Genomic DNA, 19,545 nt, shown 5'->3' on the forward strand with positions numbered 1-19,545 from the left:
GAGTTTCTTCGTGGAATTGAACTTTTTTCACAAAACGACTCTTACATATTCCATTTAATTAATTTTTGGTCCATTCTCAAAAATTCATTGAGATTAGGAGTAATAGAGAAAAAATTTCGTAAAGTTTTAATGAATAGTAGATTGAAAATTCGCCGGAGTAGTGTTTGAAACTTGTTCGGCATACAATGTGGTTAACGAATGGTATCACAAATCCAGTTAGGCGTGAACATACCATGGATCGCATCACTACCCATTGATGACAACTAGATCCTTACCTTATTCCACTAATCCAATATCTTATCCATGACAATTGTGGAGATGCAGAGGTATATTAAGTCTCTAGGAACAATGGCTGTCTAACTAACATTCCTTCCCTTTTCCGTCCCTTTTCCGGTGACCATAAGGACGTGGCCGGTGCCATTATTGACTGTTATATTTTGAACTCTTGGTGTGAATGAGAACCCAACTATGAAGGTGGTTTGTTTACATATTTTGTCCAGTGAAAGAAAAGAATTAAATCTATTTTACGGATGACTTCCATGATGAGACGATTAGGTAAGGCATAATCTTTAGATTTTGTGATGAATTACTAGGATTCCTCAATCATTGGTTCGAAAACGTCAGCAAGCGGCAGATGTTGATTTCATACCAAAGTGTGTGTATTGCGATACTCGAATTTTAAATTTCCTGAATATCACGAACCCAGATGGCAACGAAACATATTTGAAACAATGTGAAATTTACTGAACACATTTAAAATTTTGAAAACATTTCAATTGCTTTTCAAAAATATATTTGATCTCATCAACGCACTTGGGTAAAATGACTTGATATAAATTTACAGAACAAAAGTTTTCGAAAATATTATAAGGAGGCATTGCATTTATTATACTCTTGATATCCCTTGAGTTCGTTTTTGGCAAATAATCGATAGTCCATAATTGATACACTTTTATGTCGAATGCCAGGAACACTATTGCCATAATTGGTACAAAGACAACGATATTTGGAAGCAATTTTATAATAAAACCGTTGTAATAAACAATAAAGTCATACTTACGGTTAGAAGCGCGTGTAATGTATATTTTTATACATACTATTGATTCGTTGCACCCATAATCGATATACTAACCTTAGATGTAATCTATAGAGTCCTTATTTTTTTTATTTTTAATAAATCTTATTTTATAAAACAGAGACTTGTTTGCTACTGCCTTGGCTTATTTTTCTGCCAAAATAACCGCTCAATCATATTCATTCTACGATTTTAAAAATTGGTCCAAATTTGAACCTTGACACTTTTAATCATGTTTAACGTTCACTTAGCCGACAAATTTTCACTGGGTGCTTACTTTTTAAAAAGTGCTAACACTTAGGTTGTTCTTATCTGATATTTCAGGAGGGATATGGAAAACACCTAAAATTTAAGTTTAAACTCATACAAATAAAAACAACGGAAAATTGATTATTGGTCACACTGCGGAACACGATTTTGTCTCAAGCACCAAAATACCGCTATATACTTAATAAAGGGTTGCTGAATCCATTGCCATTTACAGAAATATCATAGCACGTCTAGTTTTTGAGATATTGGCTGTTGAAAATGCTAAATTTTCCAGCTTGTATGGCAATTTATTTGCTGAATTTGCCTCAGAACTGAAACTTTATGTGTATGACAATACTTATCATCAAAGTTCATAATACTTCCAATGCTCAAAAGTCTTTTTTTTTTTTGTTTTAGGAAAGTATTTTATTTTGCCATGTAAGAGAAACGAAGAATTTTGTATGGAGACTGAAAGCATGTTGAAAAAATCGACTTAACCTCAGTTTATTCGTGCATTTTCAATCAAATTATATCTGAAATCAAAGGTCCAATTTTGCATGCTTGGAAATAGGATCATAATATTTTTTGATAAATCATTGTTTAAATTTTATGTTAACATCTATGAAACTAGTATTTTATACAATTTTGGCTTTCTAAAGCTAAACATTGTGACGTGCTGGAACTTTTCTGAGAACGGCATCAGATTCAGCAAACCCAAATCAACTAGAGACACATAATTTTATTCTTGAGACACGCAAAAATGTCATTTTTGTTACGCTGAGTTATCTGATATAACACGTAGGTATAATCCACAGATATATATCAGGATAAATTTTTTTCCTCATGTTCGGTTGTTCTCTTTTCCAAACATTCGGTTGCCGCAAAACTTAAAAAACACAAAAAAAGGGCTCAAATTTTGGCCAAATGTTTATTAACATGAAACACCCAAAAAGTCACCCTTCAACCCATGGCACCAACCATCGTGAAAAGATTTTGCATGCTCTTTTTCAATTTGTGTGTACCGTTTTGTCTCAAATTCCGAACAGACTCATATTCCGAACACTCTGTTTTTGTATGGCGATTTGGTTGAAATGTTTCGCTGAAATATGTCACCAAATAACAAGGAAATGTCAGTCAATTGCAATTCAATTTTAACCTTTCCAATATTATTTTTACCGTGGGAATAGTGATGACTCTCGAGTTTGAGACCAGTAGAACAAGCTCAGATAAATTCATTTGCGAAATTATTCATTTGAATACGATTTATTCGTGCTGTTCGGAATTTGAATCAAGGTGTTCGGAATATGAGACAGAATAAGCACAGTGTTCGGCATTTGAATCAAAGTGTTGTTCCATTCTTTTGTGTAAAAACAATACTAAAACTAATTAAACCAACATTATTATTGGTACACCCAACAGCTAACAGTTAGGCTTCGCAAAGAAATTAAAATTGACACAAATATCAGCCAATTTATGCCAATCAGATGCATTTGAAGTCACTGCTGGCCTTAAGTGTTCGGAATATGAGTCAAAACGGTATTTGCCTGTTTATTAATTTAAGATTTATCTTGTATTATATCTTATTCTGATAATCCAAATAGTTTTTTATGATTATTTTTTTTACAAGTCTTCCCTAATCTTTTTTAAAAGCAATCATTTTAACTAGTAAAAATCAGATACTGCATATGATGTCCGAATTTAAAACCTACTGACTCGTATTCCCGGACAGTCTTTTTACAAATTGTAAAATCAATTTTTATATTGTCATTTCCAATATTAATGTTACCGGAGATTTATAAAAACTTTCTGTAAACAATTTTGTTTAAAACACTGCATGAAAAACACTGCACTGCACTTTTTCTTAAATAAAACGATATTCGTACCTGGGCTTGTGCGTCGAGAGACTTTTGAACTTGAATTTCCATGGACCGCGGGGAAATGACGTCCAACAGGAATGCTCATTTGTTTTTATTTTTATCAATTATAAAGTTAAGTAAAGTAAAGAGTGTGAAAATTATCCGAACATATTAGCAAACGAATCTAGTCTAAGTGACCAAGCGTGTCAGGATATTGGTACCGTCCGAATTTTGATTCATCACGGTTCTTGTCCTATGTTCTATGTAAACCTAATGCTCAGCGGGACAAATATGCGAAAAAAATGGTGCAAAATATCTGAAACCATAAAATGATCAAAATCAAATCATCTGATCTAATTCCACCGGTAGAAGGGTTGAACCATTATGGGATTCGTTCCCATAATTTTTATATATAAAACTTGCACAGCACTTCGAAAATCTAGCTCAGATGCCATCTCGACAACCACTTTAGAGATTGTGATGAAATTCTGCCAACTTAAACATCACTCTCACAGCAATTTGTTTTGTCAAAATGTCAATGTTTTACTAACACACTGAAAGTTACAAGCTAACCAATATGTGCCACTCATTTTTTCTTCGAATACGGTCTTTGTAGGAATCACCTAAGACAAGGGGGACGGACCTGGTGTAGTAGTTAGAACACAAGCCTCTCACGCCGAGGACCTGGGATCGAATCCCATCCCCGAGATAGTCACTTAAAATTTCAGTGACGACTTCCTTCGGAAGGGAAGTAAAGCCGTTGGTCCCCAGATGAACTAGCCCAGGGCTAAAAATCTCGTTAATAAAGATAGAAAAAAAAATCACCTAAGACAGTGGTGTTCATATCGTGCTCCACGGAGCATTTGGTGCTTCGCGAAGTGCCAAAGCTTCGCGGAGCTCGATATGTAAACCGCTGCCTTAAGTGGTTCTTGTGATCGGAGACAGTTTAAAAAATTGTACTAATGCCTTCAAATATCTCAAAGTTTTGCTTTAAAATACGCTTTGAGTAATACCAAACCAAACCATATCTAGAATCGTCAATAGTATAATTTTAAAGAACGCAACTACCGAGCGATTGGTCGATAGAATTTTCATTTAAGACCACGTTTATTGTTTTATAGATTTGTATTATTTTAAATTTAGAGGTAGTTCTAATTCATTTGCACTATATGATGTTTTCAGCGTTATACTGGATGTTTGTATCAAATTCCAAACAGAACAGTCGATTTTGTATGGAGATTTTGTTGAAATGTTTCACTGTAATATGTTATTAATTTTGCAATGAAAGGTGTGCTGTTGCAACTCGAATTCAGTGCATTTAAAGTATATTTTGAACTCTGGCAATCGTTTCGAATTCTTTAGTGCAAGGACAAATAAACTAGCTTCCATCCATTCTCTGACCGAGCTACTACTGCTTCAAGAGCCATTTTGTCTCAAATTACGAACTCGTTTCATGTTCGATTGTAGGATTGTATCTTATCGATCTTATTGATCGCTCTTTTCAAATAGGGCAAGTGTACCATTAGTGGTGCACCTAAGGGAAAACTGCTAAAACACGGTGTTAAGATCATGAAATATATGATTTTAACGTATCATTCGATAGATCTCAAATCCTTCTATCATTCAAATGTATAAAAATCACGATTCATTTGAAGTTTCCCTGCAAAAAGTCTTGCACCAATAATAGGAACACTGTTCCTTTAGTGGAGGTATATTTTAAGGATGGTTCCTTTAGTGGCGCAAACCATTGATTTCTTATGGGACCCTCCACTATGGGTACTGATGCACCACTATAGGTGCAAAGGAGCAAACAAATTAAGCAAAATAATTGTTGTAAATAGTTTTACGGTTTAATTTCATGAATATTATTCGATTACTTGTATCATTTTCGTATCGTACATAATACAAAAATATCACATAATCATTTATTAGCGCGAAACATGCCAAAACACACTACCTCCACTATTGGAGCTACCTCCACTAAGGGAGCGTTTGCCCTATACTTTGTTTGATAGCTGGAATAGCTAATCGGGTTTTCATTATTTGTTTTCATAAACAGTGAAAAATGTCCTGGGAAACTGATTCCATTTCAAAAATTTCATATTTTTGAGATAATTTGAATCCGGTTCGACAAGTCATGATGAGTCTTGAGTCATAATTTTTAAACGAAAAGGCATGTATGGCAAATCTTTGCATTTTTCACAAAATTGACCATAACTCAGGAACAAAAAAAAGTACATCCTAAAAGTTACTAGAATTGAAGTTTATAAAGTTTCCTTCTCAAAAATATTTTAATAAAAATTTTCCGCGAGTTCGGGCATAGATTTTTCATCTTTTCTTTATAAATTTCACTAACGGTGGAAAATTTTGTGGAAAACTTTTTCCAGTTCATATTTTTTTTTGGATTTCTGAGAAAATTTGCTAAAATTTTCATATAAAAACTTTGTGTCTACGATGCTTCGTTCTTGAGTTATGATTTTTCAAAGAAAAGTCTTATATGGCACATCTGGACATTTTTCACAAAATTGGCCATAACTCAAAAACGAAAAAAAAGTGCATTCCAAAATTTTCAGTGATTTAAGATTATAAAATTACCTTCTCAAAAATATTTTTTTGAAAATCTTTTACGAGTTCGGGCATAGTTTTTCCGGCTTTTCTTTACGAATTTTCCCAACGGTGGAAAATTTTGTGGAAAACTTTTTCCAGTTCATATTTTTTTTGGATTTTTGAGAAAATTTGCTTAAATTTTCATATACAAACTTTGTTTCAACGATGCTTCGTTCTTGAGTTATGATTTTTCAAAGTAAGTAGTGTCAAGGGAAAACAAAAAATTGTTAGTGAAAGTTTTTTTTTGCGATCCTTATCCTCGTTGTGGTACATGAAATTTTGAAAGCGTAATTACTAATTTGGAATATTTTACGAGTTTCATCAAAATTATATATGTTGCCGAAAGTGCTGAACTTAACCATTAGTTATAAACCATACAATATTGAAGGCCTAAAACAGAAATATTTCGGTACAGAAACTCACTCAGTTGTTAGAACTAATAACAAAAAAAAAGAAACATTTCTCGCCCAAAGCGGTTCAGCCCTTTTCAAGCCATGAAATATTCGCAAAAATATCAAATTTAGTTTAATTCAGATGCTTCATTGTCATTTTTTGTGCAACCTTAAAATAAAAAAGTTTACATAATCAAATTAAACAAATTTCTTTAGATGATAAAAATAATTAAAAATGAAATGAAAATTTATGAAACATGTATGAGCATTAATCTTACTTCACGATTTTCGTGGAAATCATAGAGTCGATTTAAGCATGTGGAAATAATATTTCAAAAAGTGATCCGCGAGCCAGAGATGCTAAAAAACCCTGACTTAAGGAAGTCTAGGATAAAATTTTCAATATAATCCTGGTAGTGTATCCGCATTTTCCTAAATCGGATTTTACAGAATTCTGAGCAAGATCGACATTAAAAGAGACACTACACGTTAATGCTTCCAGTGGGCTATTTGCCCTTTGAAGGAAGCACCACACTAGACAACGGACTAGCATGCAACGCCCAGTGGCACAGTCGGAAAACATTCCTCTAGAAAAGTTTTTCGGTCTGAGGCGGGAATCGAACCTACACTCCCTAGCACGATACAGCTAAGTACCTTGGTGACACTAACCGCACGGCTACGAAGCCCACATTAAATCATGGATAACAATTTCAACCCATTTTCAACAATTCTAGGACATAATTACCAAACAATTATTGGATGAGACTGTGACAAATAATCCTAAGGAAAATTCTCACAGTGCACATTCTTCCTTTGCTCCTAGTTTAAGGGCTAGATTTGTAAAAATGCTGGAATAGGTGATTAATTCATCACCATAATTCTCACAAAATGCTTGATGGAATTCATAAAGTTTGAGCAAGCCTGCGCTAAAGAATTCTTGTAGAAATCGCATAAGGTATTCTTGGTGAAACCTTGGTAATAGTTTTTGCACTCAAATCAAGAAATTAATGCAGAGTAAGTCTGATTTAACTTTTCTGAAATTTGGACGCTCGGAAGCCATTCTCTCAAAATCGCCTTAAAGCCAATGTGAACGAGTTTAAATTTAAACTCAGCAATCACCACACCCATAAACTACGGTGGTCAAAGCTAGTCAGCGCAACACAAATCACATAATCCAGTTGCTATCCCCAAGCTGAACCAAGAATCCCAACATCATCTCAAACGAAGCTTCGGTGGAAAAAGTTTCCAAATTTATCGCCGCAAATAAAAGTCCCTCCAAAAAGCAGAGCATCATTATTTCGCGCAAATTCCGAGTCTTGCAAGAGAGCAACATACAAAACAATAAACACAAGTCACAAGTTGTTGCCACTTGCCGAAAGCCCACAGCAGTACTTAAATCGTGCGCTGCACCCCTGATCTCCCTCTTACGGTTTGCAGGAAAAACTGCCAGAAACCGGAAGCTATTAAAAACAATTGCCACCGAAAACACACTCCTAATGCCAAATTTAATTATGAGCCAAGCCGATTTAAATGCCTCCCATCCCAATGGTCCTGTCAGAGGCGAATAACGTTATGGCACCGACCGAAAATGGCAAAACCCGGATTTTGTGGGAGTGGGGGCATGTAGTAGCGCAGTTTAATTTTGAACTCTCCCCAGGGACATGGCCAACGCACGCCAGTAGCTTATGAACACCAGAGCTTTATTCCGGTGGTTATTTTAATAAGCAGTCAGCTTAGAACCATGGAAGGCGGTGCGGTTGAACTTTAACCTACCCGATCAGAAAGGGATAATACAATCGGAACAACCGGAGATGTTGTTTCAAAATATGTTTTATAACAGAGTGTGTTCGGATGTTCAAGATACAAACATACAGTTGTGTTCAGAATAATAGCAGTGAAAGCCGATTTTCATACAAAATGCTTAACTTTGGCATGCTGTTACTTTGTTTCTCCATAAGCAATCGGCATGAAATTTTTGGCAGAGATCTACAAATATCCTCAATTTTATTTTCACAAAATTTGATATTTTTCACTCTACCGGTTTAAAATTTAAGCACCAGATCGCTCAAAATAGTAGTAGTTTTATTTATTCAAATATCTGCTGTATTTTGAGTTTTTAATTTTTTCTTTATTCATCTTTTCAACAATTTCCACCCAAGCTATGAATGTATAAAAAAACATTTTTTTTTTTCAAAATTGTTGTTGAACAAAAAATTGCAAAAGAAAAACTACTATTATTTTGAGCGATTTCACCTAGTGCTTAACTTTTTAACCGGTAGTGTGAAAAATATTAAATTTTGTGATAATAAAATTGATGATATTTGTAGTTCTCTGCTAAAATGTCATGCCGATTGCTTATAGGGAAACAAAGATACAGCATGCCAAAGTTGAGCATTTTGTATGAAAATTGGCTTTCACTACTATTATTCTGAACACAACTGTATAACAAAATTTGTTATAAAGGCAACTTCACTGGTGGTGCATATTTTTGGTCCAAATTCATACCACAAATGGACCTGTCAAAATTAAAAAGACCAAGCCGTACGCGCACGCACCGGTTGTTGTCCTTTTTTTTCGATCCATTTCTAATGTAATCAACATAAACAAACAAATTGTGAATTGAATAGCAGAATTCTAAAGCATAATTTATTACCCTGAAGAATCCCTAAGGAACTCCGATGGAATGCATGGAGGAATTCCAATAGAATTTGCGGCGCAGCTTCGAAAAAAATCTCGGCAAAGCTCCTAAGGTATTCTCAGTTCAGCTCCGGAGACTTTTCCGGAAAAACTGCTAAGAAATTTCCGGTGATGAACTTTGTATCCTAGAGTAACTCCATAAAGGAAAATCTGAAGGAGTTTATCAAAGAACTTATAAGCAATTCCTAGTAAAACACTGAAAAAACTTGCGAGGAACTGCTGTATGGAATCTAGAATAATTGTTGGAGGAACTCCGAAGGAACTTTTGGACGTAAGGAATTCCTGGAGGATTCCGGAGGGATTCTAGGTGGAATTCTGAAGGAATACTAGGAGTAACTCGTAAGAGTTTCCCGGAGGAACTTTGGAATGTTACTTGGGTAAACTGGAGGGTTTTTCGGAGGGAATCTAGGTGAATTCTCGGAATAACTCCATGAGGATTCCTAGTGGAGGATTTCCTACTGGAGGATTCCTGGAGAAACTCCGATTAAATTCTTGGAGGAACTTTGTCAAAAATCCGAAGGAATTCGTAAAGGAGGTCCAAAGGAATTGCCGGTAGAGCCACCCAGAAATTGCATCGGGAATTTCTTTTTAAGAATCCCCCAAAAATTTCCCCAAAGAATTTTACAATTCCTCCTGGGATTTCGTCCAGGATTTTCTGAGAGGATGTTGTCCAGAAGTTCATGAAGAAATTCTTATGAGGATTTTCACCAGAAATCGTTTCAGGGATTCTTTCAGAGAACTTGAACCAACTCTTAGGGGGTTTGCAGCAGAAATTTCTCCGGAAATTTCCTCCAGGAATTCCTCCAGGGATTTCAAGGAATCTTCCAGGGATATCCCCGAACATTACTCAAGAGATTTTCTCCAGGAATTCCTCAGAAGATTTCTTTCAGGTTTTCATATGAGGATTTGCTGCAGGAATTTTTCCGGGGACTTGATCCAGGAATCCTTTCGAGTATGCATTTCCTTAAGAAATTTCTCCGTGGATTTCGTAAAGAAATTCCTTTTGGATTTTCGCCAGAAATTTCTCTGGGGTTTTGCACCAGGAATTTTCCCGGGGTTTCGTCCAGAATTCCTTCTTCTTCTTCTTCTTCTTCTTCTTCTTCTTCTTCTTCTTCTTCTTCTTCTTGTTGGCATTAACGTCCTCACTGGGACAGAGCCTGCTTCTCAGCTTAGTGTTCTTATGAGCACTTCCACAGTTATTAACTGAGAGTTTTCTTTGCCAATTTTGCCATTTTCGCCTTCGTATATCGTGTGACAGGTACGATGATACTCTATGCCCAGGGAAGTCAAGGAAATTTCCATTACGAAAAGATCCTGGATTGACCGGGAATCGAACCCAGACACCTTCAGCATGGCTTTGCTTTGTAGCCGCGGACTCTAACCACTCGGCTAAGGAAGGCCCCCAGGGTCCAGGATTCTTCCGGAGATTATTGTAAGAGCTGCTCCGGTGATTTATTTCGGGTAAATTTTCAGACAATTTTTCTGGACATTTCCTCCAGGAATTTCCCTTGGGGTTTAAACCAGGAATTCATTCGAGAATTTTCATCCAGGATTTTTCCCTAGAATTTCTTCAGGAATTCCTCTAGAGATTTCAAGAATTCCTCCAAAAGCTTTCTCCAGGAATTTCTTAGGGGATTTTCAATAGCTATTACTCTGTGGATTTCGTCCAGATATTCTTTTGGAGATTTCAACCAGAATTGTTACGGGTGTTTCCTCCAGAAGCTCCTCCGAGAGATTCCTCCCAAAATTCCTCCTGGGGTTTCCTCCAGGAATTCTTCTGGGGATTTCGTCCACGGATTCCTACGGCGATACTCCTCAAAAATTCCTCAGGATATTCACTCCAGGAAATTAACCTCGAATTTTAAGGATTCCTCCGGGGATACTCCTCAAGACCTACTTGTACAATTTTTTAAAGGAATTCATCAGAGAATTTCTAATAATAATTCCTCCAGGGATTTCATTTAGATAGCATTCCGGGCTTTCCTGCAGGAATTGCTCCGGATATTTCTTCCGGGATTTGCTTTAGAAATTCTTCTGAGGATTTTTTCCAGAGAATGTTTTCCGGAGATGACCTCCTGGAATTTCTCTTGGGATTTGAACCAGGAATTTCTTTTCGAATTTAACTCAGGGATTTTCACCAGGAATTCCTCCGAGGATGTCAAGGAATACTCCGGCAATATCACCAGGAGTTCCTTCTTTTCTCTAGAAAATTTTCAGGAGATAGCTTTTCCTCAGGGGATTCCATCTAGGATTTTATCTGGGGATTTCGTCCAGAAATTCATTAAGAAAAAAAAATCTTCAGGGATTTTTTTTAGAGAATTTTTTACTCCCGAAACTTCCGAAACTGGGCTATTCTCCAGGAATTCTTCTAGGAATTTCGTCCAGGTATTCCTCCAGAAACTCCGATATGCTCCAGGTATTCCTTCTGGAAATTTTCCCCAAGTACTTTCCCGAGGATTTTCTCCAGAAATTCTTCAGGGGATTTCCAATAGCAATTCCTCCGGGGATTTGCTCCAGAAATTTTTCCGGAGATTTTCTCCGAACACTCCTACAGAGATTTTTTCATAGAACTCCTTCGGGGTTTCAGTCCAGGAATTTGTAGGGGATACTCGAAAATACCCTCTTCGAAAATTTTCTCCAGGAATTCCCCAAGGAACTTCTAATAACAATTCCTCCGGGGATTTCACCCAGCAATTCTTCCGGGCTTTCCTCCAGAAATTGCTTTGGGAGTTTTCTCCAGATGCACCTCCGTAAATTGGTCCAGGAAACAGAAGAATTGACCATTTCCACCATAAACTCCTCTGGCGATTTGCTCCAGGAATTACTACAGGGATTTTCAATAGCAGTTCCTCTGAGTATTTCGTCAAAAAAATTCATTAAGAAATTTCTCGGGGGATTTTTTCCAGAAATTATATCGGGGATTTATTTTTCAGACAATTTATCCGAAAATTTTCTCCAGGTAGATTTACGGAGTTATTCTGGAGATTTCTTCCAAGAATTCCTCAGGGAAGTTCCTTCAGCAATGCCCCCGGGGATTTCTTCCAAGAACTTTTCAGAGAATTTCCTTCAAGAATATAATCCGGGGATGTCCTTCAGGGATTCCTCTGGGGATTTCCTCCATTAATTTCTGCGGGGACTTCTCCTGGAATTAATCCGGGGATTTCTCCCAAGAACTCCTCTTAAGGTTTTCACAAGGATTTCCTCTGAGGCCGAGAATTCCCCCCAGCGATTTCCTTCGGAGATATTCCATCTAAGTTTCTCCAGGAGTATCTCTAAAGTTTGCCGAGCAGTTATCCCGGAGTTCCTCTAGAAACACATCCGAAGTTCCTCCATAAATTTCTCCGTAGTTTTAATAGGATTTCCTTTTATTTTCTAGTATTTTGTCCAGAGTTCCTACAAGAATTCCTTTAAAGCTCTCTGGGTATTCCTCCGGTGCTTCTCCGGTTATTCCTCCTGAGTTGCTACAGAAATTCTTTAGGAGTTCTTGCTGCAATTCTTTTGGATTTGATCCAGCATATCTACTGGAGATCCTCCAAAATTTCTCCGGGAAGTACTTTGGATTTCCCCATGAATTCCTCTGTTGGTCCTCCAGCAATACTTACGGAGCTTCCTGGAGGAATATTGAAGAATATGCTGGATAAAATCCAAAAGAGTTGCTGGAACAACTCCAGAGGAATTTCAGGAGCAACTCAGAAAGAATCACCGGTGAGGCTCCAAAGGAACTCTAATGCAGCCATTTCATGAAAAACTTATCTAGTGGGTCATCGAGTTCCGTGAAAATTTGATATTTTGTGCCTTATCCGAAAGAAGGATACACGTGTTTTTGATTTTTCGATTGGGGTTACTATTTCCGAAATAGGGTGACCAGAAACATCGCGATTTCGCAAAAAAAAATTGAAGAATTATAAAATTTGAACCGCTTGACCGATTTTCAATTTTCTTGGGCGAAATAAAAGCTAAAGAATTTGACTTTTCAAGAAAAAAAAAAAAAATTTCACAATCTTTTTTTTGTAAAAAAAACTTAAAAATTTCCGTTTTCATTTTTTTTTTGTAGGCCTTGGAACCAAAGGGGCTATTGCTGTTCTCATTTTTTCTTGAAAGTTCATGAAATTTTACGTTGTCAAACTTTTAGCGATGTATGTTTGTTAGTTTTGAAGATATATTTTTTTTTTAATTTAAATCAGTCATTTTTGTCGGCACACACTGTAGGTCTCAGTGCATTAGATATTTTTTAGTTTAAAAAAATCACAACTTTTGAACAGCTCAATCGTTTTTAAGGAAAGAAAGCATACGATTTCAACTTTTCAGAATAAATATACAACTCTGAAAAAAAATTCAATTTTATTTATTGTTTCATGTAATTTTTTTTTCAGAGCTTTATATTTTTCTGATAAGTTGAAATCTTAAGCTTTCATTCCATAAAAAAAGATTGGAAATCGGTTGAGCTATTCACAAGTTATGATTTCTTAAAAAAAAAGTCTAATGTGCTGAGACCTACAGTGTGTGCCGATAAACAATGACTGATTTTTTATTTTCAAAAAAATATATCCGGAAAACTGAAAAACATACATCGCTGAAAGTTTGACAGTAAACGTACAATTTTCTGAACTTTCAAGAAAAAAATGAGAACAGCAATAGCCCCTTTGGTTCCGAGACCACCAAACACGAAACAACGGAAATATTTGATTTTTTTTCTTGTAAAAATCTATTTTTGTGAAATTTTGAATTTTTCTTTGAAAGTCAAAATCTTTCGCTTTCATTTTGTCCAAGAAAATTGAAAATCGGCCAAGCGGTTCAAAAGTTATGATTTAAAAAAAATATAAAACTTTTGTCAAGTCGTGATTTTTCTGGTCACCCTATTTCGGAAATGGTCACCCTAATCAAAAAATCCTAAAACACGTGTAACCTTATTTAGGATAAGGAACAAAATAGCAAATTTTCACGGAATTCGGTGACCCACTTGATCGGTTTTTCATGGAATGGCTGAATAAAAACATAATTTATTTTAATTTAGTTTAATGTGGAGGAAATAGTGTTTTACTTTTTTCAATTATTGTTACTCTAACTGAGTAACAAAATTTATTGAAACTTTTTTAAAATCCATTGCTTGATAAAAATTAATTGTAATAAAGTTTGTTACAAATAAGTTATTTAATTTAAAAATAAAGCTGTATCTTATGCACTTCTCATAATTATAACTAATCCTTTCATAATTCTAATCATGTCCGCAAATCAATATTTTGTAAAACATCCTAATATAAAAAAAAACATTACGTTGATATAAATAACAACTTTTGAAATAAGTTACTTTTTGATTAGCCTTTTCTGATCGGGTACCGCCAGCATTTCCCAGAAAATCGAGGGGGCTTAAAGCTGCTTTCTCTCAGAGGGGAATTGGATTCGTAGCCGGTTTGCAAAGCCTGTCTTGAATTGAAATTTATGGAACTGGTAAGCCCATTTTCAATTAGAGATTAAACTGCCATACGCACTACAGTAATGTTGTCTGTCTGCATTGGACGGAGGAGGAGGAGGATGATCTTCGGCAATGAAAGCCTCGTTTCCATCCCACATTTAATGGCGCGTGGAAAATTTCCATTCCAGAGTTGTCATACGACAGAGCTCATTAAATGAATGTAGGTGGGTGTAAACTGTCATCTGAAAACTGCTGAGAAATTGGCGTTGAGAAATCGATTCGTGGTACTAATTTGTACGCAAAATGTTCCTGGGTGTAGGGCAGAAGTTAATTTAGCAATAAGTTTCTATTTCTCTTGATCAAAGGAATGTTTCAAGAAGAGGTGCTTTGAAGAATGATTTCATCCATATTTTAACAAGTTGTCTAATCATACTAATGAACCGAATGAATGAACACAATTTGAATCGAAATCTTTTAAATTCATGGTTTTATCATAATTAGAGTACGAACTTTCAAGCCATAGTTAGTTGAAGTTTGGAATGCTTTTTTTTAATTGTTGACTGTTTATCTGGCCAAGGTTCGTTAGAACCCAAAAAACAGCAACACGCTCAATAAGCATTTTCGTCATCCGGCCTGAGCAACCTTCGTGGCGCGTGCCGAAAACTTTGTCCGCGAATTCCAATGTGCGTCATTTCGGCAACTTCATGCAGCAGTATTGCATTATAAAACGCACCCAGCCAAGCACTTCCAATCATCAGTCACCAGCAACTTGCCCAACAGTGTACTACAGTCCCACCGAGGAATTCCCATCCAACTCAGTAACCATGAACAAGTTCATCATCTTGGCAATCTTCGCTCTGGCCGTCGGCGCCATGGCTGATTACCCGAAGCCAGCTTACCACGCACCTCCTCCACCACCACCACACCACCTCCACGCTCACCCCGCTCCGGCTCCAGTGGTTCACACCTACCCGGTGCACGCCCCCCACGCCAAGTGCGGTGCCAACCTGCTGGTAGGATGCGCCCCAAGCGTTGCCCACGTCCCATGTGTCCCCTTGCCAGGACATGCTCCCGCTCACGGATACGGACACGCTCCAGCCCCACACTACCGTGCCCCGGAATCGGACTCGTTCGACCAGTTCGAGGAATAAGCTTCCGGTCCCACTTGAAGGCTCTTGAAGATGCAGCGGAAAATACTCGACACGGCAATGTCCAAATTAATTATGAGACACGGAACGCGATCAGGATTTCGGAAATGGTAGCAAAAGTGTGACTAATACTGTGTGTTGCGCAGCGCATGAATAAATTGCTATTTAAAACAAAACTTTTAAAGATGTTTCTTGTAATCAGGGAATGAATTGAGAAAAAAGGTTGTCCGCTGGATTAGTTCACTTTGAATCTAGAATGGTTAATGTTTTATGATTGTAATTTAATCGATAATACATCTCTTGACGTGTTATTTATTTTTGATTATGATGGAACTTGCTGATTATCTCAATGAAAATGTTTGTAGATTTTTCATCCTAAATTTAGACTCTTGATTAAATTAAGTTAAACTGCTTGTCTTCATGGTTTCTCCAATTTTTATCCGAAAATGTATCTAACTTTAAACACTTCGGTGCGATTGGATCTAAAACTTGTTTTTCCTTTCTACTTTCAGGTTATCCAAAATACTACAAATTTCGAAGATGTTTGGAGTAAGTAATCGTTAGTGGTCTGATATTGAACCAATTCTACTTCCCTTTCATGCAAGTTTCTCTGTAACAGCACCCTTTTTTCATTCAAATTTTATTCTATATTTGAATTTCCGAAACTTTGGCCATATGACATGCTAAAATGGCAACAGGAAATAATGTTAAAACATCCAAATTCAATCTTTAATTGTTACTGTAATAGAGGATATACAGAACTAATTTCTAGCAAAACTTGCTCTACGAAAACCTTTCATGGCATTCTTGCAACATGCCCTGCCCACCGTATCCTTCCAGCTTTGGCCACCTTCTGGATACTGGGTTCGCCATAGAGTTGGGCGAGCTCGTGGTTCATCCTTCGCCGCCACACACCGTTTTCCTGCACTCCGCCAAAGATCGTCCTAAGCACCCGACGTTCGAAGACTCCAAGTGCTTGCAGATCCAAAGCAGCATCGTCCTCGAGCATCGTCCACGTTTCATGCCCGTAGAGGACTACCGGCCTAATGAGCGTTTTGTACATGATACATTTGGTGCGGGTGTGAATCTTTTTTACCGCAGCTTATTGTGGAGGCCATAGTAGACCCAACTTTCACTAGCATGTGCTTTGTCTTGGTCGAATTCATCAACAGTCCAACCTTTGCTGACTCTCATTTCAGGCGGGTGTACAGGTCTACCACCCTTTCAAATGCTCGGCCGACAATGTCCATATCATCCGCGAAGCAAACAAATTGACTGGATCTCGTAAAAATCGTACCTCGGCGGTTAAGCCCTGCTCTAGGCATAACACCTTCAAGCGCAATATTGAACAACAGGCACGAGAGTCCATCACCTTGTCGTGGTCTCCGGTGAGATCCAATCAAACTGGAGTGTTCGCCTGAAACACACAAATTTGCACACCTTCCATCGTCGCTCTTATCAGTCCCGAGAGCTTCCCGGGAAAACTGTTCTTGTCCATGATTTTCCATAGCTCTACGCGGTCGATAGTATCGTATGCCGCCTTGAAATCGATGAAAAAGTGGTGCGTTGGGATAGTAAAGATCTGGTCCGTTGTCGATCGACCGTCAACGAAGCCAGCTTGATAACTTCCCACGAACTCGTTTACTACAGGTGACGACGACGGAAGATGATCTGGGATAATACTTTATAGGCCGCATTTGGAATGGTGATCACTCGAAAATTCTCACAATTTAGCTTGTCGCCTTTTTTGTAGATAGGGCATATTACCCCTTCCTTCCACTCCTCCGGAAGCTGTTCCGTTTCTCAGATTGTGCCTATCACCCGGTGCAGACAAATGACTAGCCTCTCCGTTCCCATCTTTATGAGTTCAGCTTCGATACCATCCTTACCAGTAGCTCTATTGTTCTAGAGCTGGTGAATGGCATCCTTACCCTCCGCTCGCAGTACAGACGAAGGCATTTCCTCCGTTGTCCCATCCTTCATTGCCTGTGCTCTTAGCACCACTAAGGTGTTCATCGAAGTGCTGCATCCACCTTTCGACCACCTCACGTTCGTCTGTCAAAATGCTCCCATCCTTATCCCTGCACATCTCGGCTCGCGGCACGAAGCCGTTACGGAACGCGTTGAGCTTCTGATAGAACATACCTGTTTCTGCTAAGACCAGCTCAGCTGTTCCATCTCCTCCAGACGGCGTTTTTTCTCCCGAAAGATGCGGTTCAGCTGTTGCCGCTTCCGTCTATAACGCTCCACGTTCTGCCGGGTCCATTGCTGCATCATGACCGCCCGCGCTGCATTCTTTTCCTCCAGAATTTGCCTTCATTCCTCGTCGACTCCTTTCCACGTCCCCGACGTTGCTCTCAGCTGCATTGTTGATGGCTGCTTTCACCGTTCTCTAGCAGTCCTCAAGAGGGGCTTCGTCCAGCTCACCCTCTCGTCGATGTTAGCGCCACGATAGGTCCTGACGTCGATAATGTCGGAGAAGTACCGTCCATCAATCAGAACGTGGTCGATTTGTGATTCTGTCTGCTGTGGTGATCTCCAGGTGTATCAGTATTGAAGGCTGTGCTGGAAGTAGGTGCTACGAATGGCCATATTCTTGGAGGCGGCAAAATCAATTAGTCGTAGGCCGTTTTCGTTCGTCAGCCGGTGGGCGCTGAACTTTCCAATCGTCGGTTTGAATTCCTCCTCCTGGCCAACCTGAGCGTTTAGATCTCCTATGATGATTTTGACGTCGTGGCTTGGGTAGCTGTCGTACTCACGTTCGAGCTGCGCGTAAAAAGCGTCTTTATCATCATCAGTGCTTCCGGAGCGAGGGCTGTGCACGTTTATTATGCTGATCTCGAAGAAACGTTTTTCGCTGTTTTCGTTGTAATTCTGTGTTACTTTCTAGGCCATTTTTCAGGCCGATAAGCAACAAAACTTTTGAAACTTTCACCGAGAATCGACTTGTGCACTCCCATAGTTCGTATTCCATGCGAAAAAAGTGATACATTTATCCTAAAAAAGCGTATTGAAGGACTTAAACTTTAATCATCTCGTTGAGCAAAACGACCACTCATATTTCATAACACCAAAACAGCCGTTTGAATTCAAATTCCTGCAAACGTAATGCCAAGCTGTAGTAACGTGCCAATTTGAACCATACAAATGCACATTTTTCGAATCAGCATGTATACTATAATCGAACAATAACATCTGATCAAACGCTCTTATGTAGGCAACGTATTTGAAAGAATGATTGCGCATGCGTGCGCGCGAACGACTAACGCCAAGATCTAGGGGCGCATTTTACCCCGCAAAATATAAAAATGCAGATTAGCAGCCATTTTATAAAAATTAATTTTTAACTCCAGAAAAAAGGCTGTTTCTACTATTCTATAGAAAACATGTTAGTCTATGAGATAATGAGTAAAAAAGGCTTATAATAATGTTCTTCATAGCTAAAAACGATTCTTTCCTTAGAGGGCGCGCTTTTTTCCCCAGTTACCCTACCATTTGTTTTGCGTGGTAGTTCTTGTTTGCTTTATATCTTCCTCCTATTTCACTTCCTTAGGATGCTTCCAAAATGCCCGTTTCTTAATGGTCCAGTATTTTTCAATTGGCCACAGTTCCGGTGCGTTCGGTAGGTTGAGATGCTTCGGCAAGGAATTGACCTCCTTTGCCTTGTACCTTTCCAAATCCTCTGCCGAGAAGTGGCCCATCATGTGACCCCAGAAGAGGAAGTAGACGCTTTTGGGGGCATTCCTTTAGGTACATCTGACCATTCACCGTTCCAGTTCTCAACGACATCGAATTAGTGATGAGCAGTAAAAACTGGAGACCCGGAAGCTGCCAACAGTCTGCTTTTACCAACCCGGGAGCATCATTACAGCTGCAGTACAATGTCAGTGTACCGAAAAATTTTGGTCCGTGGTACTGTCAAACTCAATGAAATCATGGAGTATGCTCGAAATAGGGCGCAAATTAGAACGATACTTATTGGACATATTAAATATCAAATTTTGTTATTTTTTTTTGTTAGGCATTTGTAATATCACTATAAATCAGTGATCACCAAACTGAAATGGTTTTGTACGACCCACGAGCGGCTATTGAATAGTGGTGTGAT

General features: G+C 38.1%; 1 protein-coding gene across 1 annotated transcript; it reads left to right on the forward strand.

Annotated features, from left to right (window-relative positions):
• The first annotated feature begins 15,050 nt into the window (after nt 1-15,050).
• LOC5577129 (vitelline membrane protein 15a-1) lies at nt 15,051-15,613 on the forward strand. Its single transcript, XM_001663168.2, has one exon. The coding sequence runs from the start codon at nt 15,114-15,116 to the stop codon at nt 15,438-15,440; it is 327 nt and encodes a 108-aa protein (XP_001663218.2). The 5' UTR covers nt 15,051-15,113; the 3' UTR covers nt 15,441-15,613.
• The last annotated feature ends 3,932 nt before the right edge of the window (nt 15,614-19,545 follow it).

Source organism: Aedes aegypti, chromosome 2 (genome assembly GCF_002204515.2).
Source record: "Aedes aegypti strain LVP_AGWG chromosome 2, AaegL5.0 Primary Assembly, whole genome shotgun sequence".
Lineage (NCBI taxonomy): Eukaryota > Metazoa > Arthropoda > Insecta > Diptera > Culicidae > Aedes > Aedes aegypti.